This window comes from Poromitra crassiceps (genome assembly GCF_964638095.1).
Source record: "Poromitra crassiceps genome assembly, chromosome: 27".
Classification (NCBI taxonomy): Eukaryota; Metazoa; Chordata; class Actinopteri; order Beryciformes; family Melamphaidae; genus Poromitra; species Poromitra crassiceps.
In genome coordinates, this window is record NC_139650.1 from 3,065,716 (window position 1) to 3,082,052 (window position 16,337).

General features: G+C 40.3%; 1 protein-coding gene across 1 annotated transcript in view; it reads left to right on the forward strand.

Moving 5' to 3' along the window:
• Positions 1 to 1,106, forward strand: part of LOC310799206 (growth/differentiation factor 11-like) — a gene marked incomplete at both ends in the record, with an annotated part of 50,197 nt that extends 49,091 nt beyond the window's left edge. The window contains one exon of the mRNA XM_083661771.1: positions 726 to 1,106. Within this exon, the coding sequence (XP_083517897.1) occupies positions 726 to 1,106 (381 nt within the window). The remainder of the gene's footprint in view (positions 1 to 725) is intronic.
• Positions 1,107 to 16,337: the final 15,231 nt, after the last annotated feature.

Sequence of the window (16,337 nt, forward strand, 5' to 3'; positions counted from 1 at the left end):
GAGACACTCGAAGCACAAGACATGAAGGTCTGTTGAAGCGATCAAGCCCGGAAAGCAACGTCATACGTCAGTACTGTGCAAATGGTTGTTGTAGGCTGTTGTTGTTCGTCATCTATTGGCTTAAAGTACAGTAAGTTTGTGGAGAATAGTAGTAGCCAGAGGGTTTTATGCGCTCGGCTTGCTCAAGGCTCATCCTGATTGGTTGAGGTGTATGCAAATTCAGTGTGCGAATGCCCTCTTGTGAGTGGCTAGAGCATACGAGACCCTGTCAATGGGCAAAAGGGGTGCACTTTATTTTCCTGTAGTCCTTATAGATAGAGACATCTTATAGACGGTTTTCACAGAATTGTGTTGCTAGGGAACAGTTTGGAACCTACATGTAGCTTATGTCTGTCAGATATTGTGCTTGCAAACACTGCAACGGGAAGTAAACTGGGGGGGATTTAGAATGTTTGCATTGTCGAATTAAAACCGCCTACAGATAGTTGTAGCATCCATTTTATTAAATTTGGTCAACAAAATTCGAAGACAATAATTGACTGCCTTTCAAATAGCACATCTTCCTTCTTTGATATCGGTCCTATTTTAAGATTTGGAGCCCAAACTCGAATGATGGCTTGTGTGTTGTACCTGTAAGTCACTTCACTCCTCACTGTCCTCACTGCGAGTGTTCTCTTATAACCACCTCTCTCTACCTCTTTTGCCCCTCCTCCCCCTGATTCCAGCAGCCGTTCCTGGAAGTGAAAGTTCTCGAGACGACCAAACGCTCTCGGAGAAACCTGGGCCTGGACTGCGACGAGCACTCCACCGAGTCCCGCTGCTGCCGCTACCCCCTGACGGTGGACTTCGAGGCTTTCGGATGGGACTGGATCATTGCCCCCAAGCGCTACAAAGCCAACTACTGCTCCGGCCAGTGCGAGTACATGTTCATGCAGAAATACCCGCACACCCACCTGGTGCAGCACGCCAACCCCCGGGGCTCCGCCGGGCCCTGCTGCACCCCGACCAAGATGTCCCCCATTAACATGCTCTATTTCAATGACAAGCAACAGATCATCCACGGCAAGATCCCGGGAATGGTGGTAGATAGATGTGGCTGCTCTTAGGCTGCATGGGGAGACACACAGTGTTGTATCATACCACCCAAAACCCTTATGGAGCTCTCCCCGCCCGGCACCAGAATCCACTCCCTGGCACCAGATTTCACTTCTGCTCAGCCACAACACGCCCCCCCCCCCCCTCCCCCCCCACTGGGCTTCCACATTTTCCAGTAATTAAATTTGTTCTAACTGTTATAAAAAAAGTTATAAAAGAAATATGAATCAAAAAGAGGACTGTGATAGAAATACATATTGAATGATTCAAAGAGGTTGTACTTGTGGAGCAGCTTCAGAAAACGGTAAATGAGACAAAACTATGTTATAATGTATAAGTTTTGTGTTTTTTTCCTCAAGATTTTTTTTTATTTTAACAATGGCATCTTTGTGAAAAGTCCAGGTTAGTGGATTGAGATAACAGGGGACATATTAAGCATTTACAATATTTTTTTAAAGCCATTTCAGTCCTGGAGTGAAGAGTTATTTGGGCTATCTGAAGTTTTAGAAATACTGTATTTCACTGATACACTTACTGGAGGGATTTGATCCACACAAATGTTGGGTGAGGGGCATGATCAGAATTATTTTGCAATCCATCACTTAACAGGAACGCTCACGAATACTATTAGGATCAATCCCAAATATTGTTTAGAGAATTGTTTAGAGATGTGCTTTAGAGATGTTAAGTGCTAAGGAGATCCAAAACCAAACATACAGCCTCTAATAATGTATAACACCCCAGTGTGACATTCTCGAGTATCCATGAAACCTTTCACAGTTACTTTGATCTTCTTTTATTTGTAGTCTTGTAAAACACAAAAAGAGAAAAGGAGAGCGAGAGAAGAGGTTATGCTATTTTGTACTCCATCTTTAAAAGTGGACAAATAAAGTTGTTGATATAGCTTTTCCTTCCACCCGACAGCAGTTATTATAGTGCAAGTGAAGTTAGTTTCAACTTGCACAAGTTCCAAAAGGAAACTGTATTTGCAGATGCACTCGGTTCTGCCTCAGAGAGGAGTCTCACTGTTGGCTCACAGTGTGATGCACTCCTGCAATGAGGATGGACAAAAGCTTTCTGCTCAGATCACATTTTAATTCTCAAATTTCCCTCTATGTAACAGAGAAAAAAAATCACTTTACACTGTATTAAATGAAAATAAATGCACTGTTTCATAGCTCGAAGAGGACTATGATTGAGCTAGCAGGTAATAGCAAACAGATGATGGCAAAATCCATCCCTAGTTATTATGATGCCTTCTCCACTCAAGGATATAGATGAGCGATAAAACCTTGAAATAAAAGTATGACAACCCACAAAGGTGCGAGTATTCTCCGGTTAATCTCAATTTTAAGCTAATTTAATTGGTCAAATGTAATACAAAAATAAACAACACAATACTACCAATAGAAGTTGACATACTCTACACAGCTTAGAGTATTGTTCATTATGTCTGACTTAAAAAGACACTTAAATTACAAAATAGCATTAGCTACATTATTCCTGTCAAGCCAGTCCCGTCAGTCTCTCATTTTATCTTGTTAGTGATACTTGTTTGAGAAACATCACTTAGTTTGCAGATATACCGTACACAAGTATTTAACCCACCTCCGCAACAGAAAAAAATAAAGAAATAAAAAATCCTTTTAGCTACAGTACCGTATATTGAAGTAATAAGCTTCTTATGGTCAAACTGTCCTTTTATAGATCACATCCAACCACAAGAGAATGCAGCTGAACCACTCTGTTTAGTTCAGAGAAATGCCCCCCCCCCCCCCCCCCCCCCCGTGCACCACCCCACCCCCAAAGCAACATCAACCGTATCGTCATGGCAACATCAACTGTATCGTCATGGCAACATCAACTGCATCGTCAATGTGGAGAAAATATTGGAAGTGCTTGAACATAGAGTAGATTAGTAAGCTTGAAGTCTGTCTTGTCTCCTGGATATCAGAGCAAAGATATCCCTTTGTTGTAAACGAAAGCACTATGCTGTTGGATAAAGGAAGAGCCTTCTGACATTATATATAAATGATATATGTATATATTAAAAAGGGGTACAAAAACCTTTTTTGGGCACTCTACCTTACCAACAATAAATTTTGCACTATGGGACGTTCACGGCGTGAGGAGGTGAAGTGTTGTTTGTGTTTTACCAAGCACAAGAGAGCTTGTACAGTATAGGATAAAAAAAGAAACTATTCAAGCTTCTGGTGATGAACCATGTGGATAAACTAGAGAGGTTGTCACTTCTTTTGATACCATCACGCTTTCCTGACTTTTGTCTGAAGCGGGGGCCTGTCCATACACTCAACACACTTCTATCCAATCTGGAACCTGGACATACCAGCGGCCTGAAAGGCCTCCTTGGTCATTTTGGGTGATAAGTCATGTGTGTATTAAGTGTCTGGCTCAATGAACATAGAAGGCTTTAACTGGAAATGGCCCGCCCATCAACTTCAATCTGTTACCAAGTTAGAGAGAATATTATGTACTTTTGACTTTAACCATGTGTCGACTGTCTTGCATAGACATGTTTTTTTTTGCCTTTGTGTGTATTTTAAGTGAAAGCACCCATGTAAGAATGGGAGGAGTATCCAGGGATCGTTAGCCAAAGTAGAGGATGACATGTTGTGTGCTGTAACTTTTGTGATAGCAAGAATATGCTAGAACATTTCAAAGGGAGGAAAGAAAACTGGTAGGGGCAGTGGTTGGAAACAATTCAACTGGTCAATTGTCTATTTATTAATATCAATTATAATGCATTTCAAAGTATGTCTACCTCACTTTAGCCTTCTAAAAACTCTTTTTTTAAATTTGAGATTTTGTCATAAATTAATCTGTGCAAACTTGTAACCCATTAAGAAACCCCCCCAAAAATGTAGATGAAAACCACAGGGTCCCCTTGCTCTCAGGTCCAGATTGAGTTATTGACAGATTGCGTTATTGACAGATTGAGTTATTGACAGTTGTGTTGGAAAGAATGAGTGAAGTTAGCGGCTCTGGTGATGTATGTGGTCAAAAGAAATAACTAGCTGTGCCCAGAACCACGGCTTAACTATAGTTCAAGCTGTGGACAAGTTGCATTTTGAATTTTAGTGTTTGTATACTGGTATGTGTGAGAGTGTTTTCATATAAATATATGAGAGTAAGAAATCTCTATGTAAATAACTACCCAAATGTTGACATTTATGATGTTTTGGACAGGTTCACCGCTTCTCATGTTTTGCTCACTTTCCCCTTTCATTCCTCTGTTCTTTGTGTATTAAAAGAAATCACCCCAACTTTGTAGTTTAATGGTTGTGCATATGAATAACTGTTCAATTGTTATTTTTGCCCTTTGTTGTTTATTTACTGTCATTTTTCTTTTGTACAATAAATCATTTATTTAGCTTATGAGAGTCATTGTTTATTTTTGACCAATCCTAATTTGTCTGTTCAGTTCAGGCCAGCCTGCTCCCACAACTTGATAAGAACATTGCATCCCTCTCTCTCTCTCTCTCTCTCTCTCTAACACACACACACACACACACACACACACACACACACACACACACACACACACACACACACACACACACACACACACACACACACACACACACACACAGACACAAACACACACACACACACACACACACTTAAAGGAACATATTCCCCGATAGTAAGATGAGAATATAGATTTTTTTCTCTGTGTGTGCAGTACAAAGTGTGATGCACCCCTCCTGCTAGTTAGCTTAGCACAAAGAATGGTAGTCGATTGGGACAGCAGTCACCAAAAATACACATTCCAAAAGCGCCAAAATGCTCATATGTATGTTGTGACTCGTGTACTCACCACACAAAATAATAATACAAGATTATGCTGTAATTTTCGAAGCAAATACAATAGCCGGAACTACTTCCAAACATGGCCGCCTGCCTGGCGCAGCGATTCATCAATCATCAGTCCCTTTTTTGTTGACGGAAGTTGCGTTAGTTGCCATCGTGCTTTTGAGGCGCTGTGTGCAATCACTGCGCCAGGCGGCCATGTTTGGAAAGTAGTTTCCCGGCTATGCGTTTGCTTCTAAAATGACATTGTCTCGTAATTTTCGATTATTATTTCACGGCGTGGTCAGCACACGAGTGACGAGTCACAACATGTACATAAGAGCATTTTGGTGCTGTGGGAATGTGCATTTTTGGTGACTGAACGGCGGTATACTGCTGTAACCAATTGACCACCATTCATTGTGCTAAGCTAACTAGCAGGAGGGGTGCAACGTGCATCGCACTTTGTACTGCGCACACAGAGAAGAGAAAGGCATCTATATTCTCGTCTTACCATCGGGAATATGGCAAATAGGTGTGTTCCTTTAAGCCACTGTGGTAGCATCCTGGGTCTGTGAAAAGTGGAAGCGGGTACCAGAGGTGGCAGGGAACAGATTCACTCTGAGGCTAATTGGGGAAAGAGAGCGTTCAGAGGACAAAGGTTTAGTGTTGGTTTGGGTTGCCATTATTTGGATTTCATATGCCATCCAGCCTGACCCAATTAATATGCCACCTGATAGGAGGGCCTCTCATCAACCTAATTTAGAGAATCAATAGGGGACAAACGAGAGTGAGAACGAAGCTTTTTACGGATGCAAACAGACAAAGACCACCCAGTACAAGCTCGAGAAGGCCGATGCCAGCAATGACATAAACCTTTTGACAAACCCGCACTCGACATAAACAAACATTCACACAGTCCCTGTGCCCCTCAAGTGCGTCAATGTAGCGAACAAATCAGTGCTCATACGTCGACAAGGAACAACACCGGTGTCGGCCCACATACGTCGACAAGGAACAACACCGGTGTCGGCCCTCATACGTCGACAAGGAACAACACCGGTGTCGGCCCTCATACGTCGACAAGGAACAACACCGGTGTCGGCCCTCATACGTCGACAAGGAACAACACCGGTGTCGGCCCTCATACATCGACAAGGAACAACACCGGTGTCGGCCCTCATACGTCGACAAGGAACAACACCGGTGTCGGCCCTCATACGTCGACAAGGAACAACACCGGTGTCGGCCCTCATACGTCGATAAGGAACAACACCGGTGGATGTTTTTATTGCTAAGGGGCAGTTGTAGAAGCTGGACATGAAGTGTTAAGTAGCTGAAAGCCTTAAAACTGCTACCATGAGGAACTCAAAACAAATATAAACTATGCTGTGGAAGTACTTGCAGAATTGCGTTAAAAAAGTACAAAAGGTACAGTACTATCAATATTGAACAGTTAGTTCTGAGTTTAAAGTGATCATCTTTCTAAGATTTCAGCATTGTTCTCTTGGGTGACACCTATGGCGATGAGTGGTAATTCCAGGTGACATCCAAACAGTGTTGCATTATGTGACATTACTAATGTCACTATATATACTGCAAAGGCTTCCGTCAATGGACCGTAGCCTCAATCAACATTGTGAGTGACTATTATCTTTTTTTTTTTTTTTTTATGAAAATCTTTGAGATTATAACTTTAAATCAGGATTCCGAGAATAAAGTCAGAATTCTGAGATTAAAGTCAGAATTCCGCGTTACTGTCAGAATTTTGAGAAAAAAGTTAGTTTTGAGATTAATGTCAGAATTCTCAAATTAAAGTCAGAATTCTGCGGGGGGGTGGGGGTGGTGGGAGAAGCATACTATGTGACATCACTGATGATGTCACTGATGACATTATCGATGGCGTACCGGAATTTGAATGTCTCGGGGTCCCTAGATTTTTGCGACGTCAAAGTAGGGTCACGAGCAAAAAAAGGTTGGGAACCCCCGCTCTAAGCAGAGAAGGCTGGGGGTTGGGAGCTTTTGGGAGGAGCTTGATAGCAATTATGGCCATAAAGTTAAGAAAGAAGGTGAATTGGGGCAGCACTCAATAGCTTCAATTGCTGGACACTCAGTAACACCTTTTTGTCTTGCTCACTGACTGCCCAGTGTTTAGAGAGGGGAACTGTTCAGGAAAGATCACACACACACGCTTATGGGATGAAAGAACCTCACGTGACAATAAAATCAACTGTGGAGACACCAGTTTTGAGTTGTGACGGGCTGGCAGCTGGACAAAGCTCACTCAATATGAAGATGCTGTGCGGTTACAGTTGTTTATTATCATCCCATTCAGGAAATACATTTTGTTGGGGTTTTCATTTATCTGAGATTTAGATCGCATTAGCTCACAGTGGAAAAGAAAATCATATTATTGGGGAAGGAATAGAACTGAAACACTAAATAGAAAATTATTTTTGAAAAAGGATTCATCCTATTTGTTTCAGTGTGGATGTATTGCCTTGGTACATCATATTTGCACTTGATAATTGGGACTTTTACGCAGATAAAGATACATAATCTTTTGCTAGCAGAGCTGCTATTCCATCATGTCATCTTGTTTTTGTCATCCACCTTTACTTGATTTTGTTATAGTCTGAATAGTTATATTCTGCTATATGCCTTGTTATAGTCTGAATATGTAGTTTTATTCTGCTTTATGCCTTGTTATCTGCACTATAAATATTCTCCTCCGCCTAGTGAGATTTTTGTGTTTTGTTTACTTTGTATCTTTGACATCCCTGAAAGCACTATAGAAAAAAAATATGATTAGAATTAGTAGTAGTAGCAACAGTAATACTAGCACAAATTGTTGTCGCAGTAGTAATCATATCTAAATAGTAATATTAAATACTAATAGTAGTCATAGTAGCAGGAGACTTAAAGGAGAACTTCACTGAAAGACAAAGCTGATTTATTTTGCATATGATCTCAAACTGCTGGGATGATCTGTAGGAAAGATCCGAAGGGAAGATTTGTAGGGATGATGTGGAAGAGCCGAAGGTTGATTTGTTATTGTTAGCCGGCGCTCGCCCCCACGTGTCTGTCATCTGTGACATCATGAGCAGCATCGTGACGTGACATCATGATGTCGGGAAGGTCCATGCCATCATGGTATCGGTGATGATGACATCCTGGTGAGGTCACTTGCATCTATAAGGTCAGCTGCATCTGTCAGTGCCAACTGCCAGGTGGGAAACAAACCCACGGCTTCTGGTGCGACAGCTTTATCCACTCATTGCACCACTGTGCCTCATCCACTCTGAGCACCTTTTTTTCTGATCCCCCTTTGTTCCCAAATTGTACTTGGCCAATTTTGCCCCCTGCTGCCCCAGTCGCTGTTCCACCCGCTGTCGATCTGGGGAGAGCCGAGACTAGCACCATGCTTCCTCTGACACATGCGCAGTTGCCAGCCGCTTCTTTAAACCTGACCTCACGCTATTCCCACCAGTTCCATTCCACCCCGACCGAGGAGGCGCTAGTGCAGGGACCAGGGCACATACCCCCAATCCGCCTTCCCTCCCCCAGACACAGCCAATCGTGCCTGTATGGACGCCCGTCGACCCTCTGAGCACCTTGACTGGAACCATAACAGCCTCCCCCAAATGTGCGGAGTACATTTGCTCCATGGCGCTGAGGCCCCAAGCCGCCTCATCTGGGCCACAACTTGGTTGAAGGTGCCTGCGCAGTGGATCTCTTAGATTCTGAGGGCCTCCTCTGTCAACAGGCTAATCTGGGGTAAGCGCAGCTATCTGGCTCGAAGGACCATTTGTTGGGATCATCTGTAGGGAAGATCTGAAGAGAAGATTTGTAGGGATGATCTGTAGGATCCGAAGGTTTATTCATTATTATTAGCCGGCGCTCACCCGCGTGTGTCTGCTAGAACACAGGACGCGGAGTGATGACAGGCGGGATATGAACCAACAACCTTCCCAGGATGAGGCCACGGCTTCCGGGGGGGACAGCTTATCCACTGCGCCACCGTGCCTCAATAGGGGCAGTGTGGATAATAGGTGCAAACGAAGTGTGAATCCATAAAAAAACAGCCTTAAGTAGACATGGCCTACAAGCGGCTCAGTGCCTTGCCTCTTGTGTCCCGTGAATGACAGATGTCGCTTAAATGTTTTGTGCTCCTGGCGCACCATCTGGTTGGGAGCGGACTAATGCTAGGCTCTGCCATAGACAGTGGTAAGCTGCAATCCAGCGGGCCTGGATGACAGTGTGTGCCTTGCCGGGGGCATGTTGCTCTGTCGTCCTGCAGGTCAGAACGCTGACCTGGGGATGTGAGAGGACCATCCCTACCCTGGAGGAGTTCCTCTCAGGACTAACAGTCAGACCCACATAGGAAGCAACAAAGCTCCTAATTGCACAGCGTTCTGTAAATGCATTTGTTATTCCAGAGCTTCACTGCAATGGGACTGTTCAATACGCATGAATGGAGCATCAATATGAAAGATTCAACAATGTGTTTGAACTGAGTTTGAGTGATAGAACCAGTTGATTAATTTCAAAATAATAGTAAGGTAAATGGGTTGCCAAAAAGAGAATGCACCCATGTGGACTCACAATAGGAACATAATGTAATTGAAAGAAAGAACATAATGTATTCATAATTTAAAAGTAAAAGCACATTTTTCTAAAAGAGAGAATTGTGTGAGAGGGTTTTAGACAAACTGTTTTATATGATCAGATATTTTAATATTTCTAAAACAAAACATGCTTTTCTGTAGGAACTACATCAGTGTTAAAAAAAAACTCTACACAATTATTTATATAGTTGGATAGTTATGAAGTTGAAAGTTTCAAAATATTTTAGACCACAAGATTAAAAGAGAGAAATATCAATGAGCAGAATATGATACACCTAAAAACTCTTTGTGATTGTACAGCAGTCTGAGCCAGTGGGAATTTCATTCTCTCCCTGGTTCTCACAGGTGATGACTTGACTTTAAAAAGATCTACCAGCAGCCTCCTCTCTCCCGGCACAGCAATCTGAACATTCCGTTAGAGCCCAACCGATACCGGATTTTGTGGCCCGATGCCGATACCGATATTAGGGAGTTTAATCAATATATCAGCTGATATTATATGATACACATTACACACATTATACTACACACTTTCTTTTTTGCAATGATCCAAAAGAAATGCATTGTGATGTTATAATGCATTGTTATGTTATAATGCATTGTGATGTTATAATCAGAAATGCATTGTTATGTTATAATCAGAAATGCATTGTTATGTTATAATGCATTGTGATGTTACAATCAGAATTGCATTGTGATGTTATAATGCATTGTGATGTTATAATCAGAAATGCATTGTGATGTTATAATCAGAAATGCATTGTGATGATATAATAAGAAATGCATTGTGATGTTATAATCAGAATTGCATTGTGATGTTAGAATGCATTGTGATGATATAATAAGAAATGCATTGTGATGTTATAATCAGAAATGCATTGTGATGTTATAATCAGAATTGCATTGTGATGTTAGAATGCATTGTGATGTTATAATCAGAAATGCATTGTGATGTTATAATCAGAATTGCATTGTGATGTTATCATCAGAAATGCATTGTGATGTTATAATCAGAATTGCATTGTGATGTTATCATCAGAAATGCATTGTGATGATATAATAAGAAATGCATTGTGATGTTATAATAAGAAACACATTGTGATGTTATCATCAGAAATGCATTGTGATGTTATAATAAGAAATGCATTGTGATGTTATAATCAGAAATGCATTGTGATGATATAATAAGAAACACATTGTGATGATATAATAAGAAATGCATTGTGATGATATAATAAGAAATGCATTGTGATGTTAGAATGCATTGTGATGTTATAATCAGAAATGCATTGTGATGTTATAATCAGAATTGCATTGTGATGTTATCATCAGAAATGCATTGTGATGATATAATAAGAAATGCATTGTGATGTTATAATCAGAAATGCATTGTGATGTTATCATCAGAAATGCATTGTGATGATATAATAAGAAATGCATTGTGATGTTATAATGCATTGTGATGTTATAATAAGAAACACATTGTGATGTTATAATAAGAAATGCATTGTGATGATATAATAAGAAATGCATTGTGATGTTATAATCAGAAATGCATTGTGATGTTATCATCAGAAATGCATTGTGATGATATAATAAGAAATGCATTGTGATGTTATAATGCATTGTGATGTTATAATAAGAAACACATTGTGATGTTATCATCAGAAATGCATTGTGATGTTATAATAAGAAACACATTGTGATGATATAATAAGAAATGCATTGTGATGATATAATAAGAAACACATTGTGATGATATAATAAGAAATGCATTGTGATGATATAATAAGAAATGCATTGTGATGTTATCATCAGAAATGCATTGTGATGTTATAATAAGAAACACATTGTGATGATATAATAAGAAATGCATTGTGATGATATAATAAGAAATGCATTGTGATGTTATAATCAGAAATGCATTGTGATGATATAATGCATTGTGATGTTATAATAAGAAACACATTGTGATGTTATAATAAGAAATGGGAAGGTTACGCGAGGACACAGCTGCACATTCTCTGCCTTGGTAGGGGTGAGCAAACTGAAAGATTCCAGGTCACTGATCAAACTTCCAAAAGCACGATCCTCGGTCGGCTCAATCTTCCTTTGCCACGACAAGACGTCCATATTAAGAGAACAATAACAAAACAAAACAACAAATTTGCTCTGCCTTTCTGAGATGAACACTTCCCATGCCAGATCCATCTTGAGACATGATGAGAGTGTTCTGGGCATGGAGGTCATGGATCATACAGTGGCAGCTATATATGGCATTTCACCTTCTCTGTTTGTTTTCTTACTTGTGAAGTGGTAGGAGGAGGCCTTCTGTTTCCTTATGTTATACCGGTACATGTCATTTTGCTTTGCTTGTGATCTTTACAGGCTGTCATTTGTCTGACATGTATCATGAATTTTAATTGACCTCTAATCCTTAAAGAGCTAATCAGATTCGTATGCCCCCCCCCCATATAATATATATGTGTCTGCATTTGCTTTATGTTGGCCCAAGTAATTTCTATAGCTCCATTGCTAACCAAAGACAATTCATTTTGTTCATATTTGGGTATTATTATTAGGGGTCCAAGCACGAAGTGCGTGGATCCCTATTGTATCTGTAATGTTTATTATTATTATTATTATTATTATTATTATTCTGCCCTAAAACAGCATGCACGTCAAAAACCGTAAGGGCTACAGTAGCCAGACTTTGCACATAGGTTGGAAATGTGCCCCACTGCTCAGAGACAAAAAATTAGCCATATTGGCCAGATGGTGGCGCTATAACAGACCCTTTTGCGTATTGACCCATAACTCACACCCATTTAAGCCTGCTAGATTTTCCAAAAAAAAAAACGAACTCGTCCTAGGCCATTTGCCCGAATGAGCCCAAACTTTTTCTGTGTCATCTCTGGACTTCCCTGATCTAAAGTTGTATAAAGAATTTGGATACGTGAAACCGTCTTGAAATGATAAATGTTTAAACTTTGACACTATGTCATCATAGATGACATCATAGATGACATCATAGATGACATCATAGATGACATCATCAGTGATGTCACAAGACTGTCACCTTCTCTATGACGACGTCAGTTATGACATCATAAATGACATCATAAATGACATCATAAATGACATCATATGATGTCATTTATGATGACATCATAAGTCACCGGAAGCTTGGACCCCGCATCGCCGCTTGCGGCTATATTTATTATTATTATTATTATTATTATTATTATTATTATTATTATTATTATTATTATTATTATTATTTTAAAGCCATGCAGATTGCAACGCAGCATTGCCAAAATATATAAGTTGGGAAGAGATGCCGTTGGTTACAGTGCCGGGCAATAAAAAGGGTTGTGGATTTCTTTGAGGCCTGAGCAGTCAGTGAAAGGCACTGTGGGGTCTCCATAGTTCACATGGCAAACTCTCAAAAACCCATGGGGGGTTGCCCTCCCTCCCTCCCCTGTCATGCCTTAACTGAGCCTAGTGTTGACACAGTGCTGGCCAATCTAATTTTGATTGTCAGGAGCAAGGAATGGTGATCCTCCCCCCGCCCCCCTGAGATCATCAAGTTCATTTCTCTGGCTGCATAGGGATTTTTCCCCCCCCTTTCTGCCCCCCTCTCCATCTCCCCATCTCCCCACCACTAGAACAATATTCAGCCGTTTCTGGGCCTCACAGAGTGAGCTCACTGGAGTTAATCTCTCAGGCCTCTCTCCTCTCCATTGCTCTCTCTCTCTCTCTCTCTCTCTCTCTCACTCGCACACTCTCTCCCTCTCTTTCTATTCAAAAAGCCATTGGAGAACAGCTTGAATTAGTGACAGTTATTATTCAGACTAATGAGTAAAAACTCAAAGGCAACAAAAGTGGACTGTGACATATAACAGCGTTCATAAATCATTCATTCTTGGCAAGGCAGACTGGTTAATAAGTAGGTGACAAATAACATTTGTGCAATCTGTAACATTTTAAATCACTTTTCGCTACAGATCAATCACAACAGTGACAAAAAACAGCAGACAATGATATCTGCGGTGGCAGTTTGCTTTGTAATGGAGGGAAGTCTGGTGAAATGACATGAAGCCGACATTGTTTCCCCAGATTTGTGCCGTCAGAAGACAGATGGCCCTCTACACCTCTGTGTGTGGACATGTGCATGCATGCGTCACAGAGAGAGAGGCAGAGCGCCGGGGACACATTCATCGCCAATATTATTTTAGATTCAAGTGCATATACTGTATATCAGTGAGTCAGTACAACCAACTTGTGACAACATCTGTAAATTGCAGTGCTCCGACTGTTTAGAAAAATAATCTTTGTCTATACTTGATGATAAATGACCAAAGCTGCGAATTAAGATACATTCATTATTCATGAATTCTCTGATACACTAATTTGGTTCAACGCTTTCCATCATTTCAAATTAAAGTATGCATGATGGGTTAATGCATAAAGGGTTACTTAATGTCTTTTGTGTGGTGCAGAAAGAGGGGGATTGGCCTGGTGATAAGCTATGACATTTGGGGGGAGAGTCAATTCAATCCAATTCAAACAGTCGCAGAGAAAATACGATTTCCTCACTGATTTGACTTGCAGACTGATCCTATGACAACCCAGCAGTGACCGTGTGTGGCTTTGTGGTGTAATTAATACTGTAATGTTATAAAGGGAGGGAAAGATCAGTTAATACGACTGGATCAGTCAAGCTATAAAAGGGCACATTGAAGAATAATGGCGATGGGGGTGGTGATCTGCTTTTGCATTGTAATAATTTGCATTTCTTTATTTGCTGAGGAGGGTAAATCCCCTAATTTACATAATCTCCATAAAAAACTATCAATAAAACTTCTATGCCATTAAAAACAAAACAAACATGGGAAGGGAAAGTTGTGTTTTTATAGGACTGACAAAATAATCTTTTGCAGGACAGACACACAATATTTTTCTCCTTATTTGTACCCATCTCCCCCCCCCCCGTTTTCCCCTAAATGTCCTGTGAAATGCTAGATAATAGAGAGATAGAACTTAGCACCATGAAGAGTTGGTGGCTGCAGTATGGCCAGTTGGCCAGATGGGGGCACTGGAGTTAAAGGTCAAAGTTGAAGGTTTGCCTACAAAATCCTTTCTGGATTGTTCAAATCTGCTATAACTATATATTTTTTCTTTATTGAAGAAGGGGGTTGGGGGGGGGTCTAGTGGCAGCGGGATATTGCTGTCTTTCAGATAATGTAATGGGCTCATTTTTAAAGCTAGAGTGAAGATACTGGGATCATAAACTAGAAGACCTACCATCTCATGCAAAACAAAAACAAAAACAAAAATCAAAATGTCATGGCCATTTTCAAATTGCACCCTCCAAATTTTTAACTGTCCCTCAGTCACTTCATCCTGGACCCGGGCCGGTTGAGAAGCAGTCATTTCCAAAGCCCTTTAAATATTTTCTCACCAGTAAACTTGGGTGTATATTAGGGATGTTCATTTTGAAAAATTTCCATAATCTAAAATCGGGGAAAATTAACGATCAATTATCGATTATCGATCATATTATTATTATTTTTTTTTAATATATATATATTTTTTTTTTTACAAAATGAATGCCTATGGCAGAAAATACGAAAGACAACGTGTTCTCCTCAATGAACTCTTTATTTCAATGTGTCTCCTCTCCAACACTCTGCTGTCCCCGGCGCATGCCGGTGTGAATTCCCCATGTTTAAAACAGTTTTGTTGGCACAAAGGCCCGTGACCAGCCAGAAAACTAGAGACTATATGAAGCTCCACCTCACGTTAGTCGGCTGTGCAATGGAGTGGGGCGAGGAGGAATGAATTCCACCCAAACCTAGTCCGCAATTTTTTTTATTTTTTTTTAATAATAACAAAATCGATAAGAATTCCACATGATCGATTCCATTCCTTAACGATCAATTATCGATTTTCGATAACTGATGAACATCCCTAGTGTATACTGTATCATTTGTGGACTGAGATTAGTAAATTACCTCGAACCCAGAATTAACCTCCTCCGCCAACACCAAATAATGCCAAATATTAATCAATATATTAAAGCCCCCCCCCACCCCCACCAGTGTATTTTGACAGTTTTAAGATATTTTGTATTTTTGTATCATGTCATTTCCTGACATGACATGACTGCCAAATATCTTTTGAAAAATAACTTAATTCTGTGCTCAAGTTAAAAAAGAAAGAAAAGCTGTCGCTAAAATGGGACGATCATGTATGACTATGGTGCGCTATAGTTACACGTATGACAATTATGATTCTGACTCAGGATGAGCTAGCATGTTAACTAGTGTTAACTCAAAACGCCACTGAGTGACTGAAACACGAGCCAGCTAGTAAGTATGAGTCAGGCTGATTTCAATCGTGAAATCCGTTTTGAAGTCCATTGCTCTGTTGTTGAGAAAATTGTGTTCTTCAGCGTTAGCTTGCGGCTAAGCTGCAGAGGAAGGTCCGTGAATCTCATATGTACTGTACCAGTAACAATAGTTACATGTAACTCTAGTTCTATGATCACAGGATCTTTATCCCTGTAGAAATCAAACATAACTAATTGCATTCAAATCTATTATTTAGGATAAGAATGGTGGCCATTTTGTTACCATCCACATTATACAGTATACTCAATGCCATAACTATCACAACAACATCAACATCAAGTTGATCAGAAAGGCAGGCATTAAGCTGTCTGTGGACCTATATCCATTTTATTTTATTTTTTATTATCAGTTTTTTTTTATCTGTTGTGTTTTAATGTCTTTGTCATCT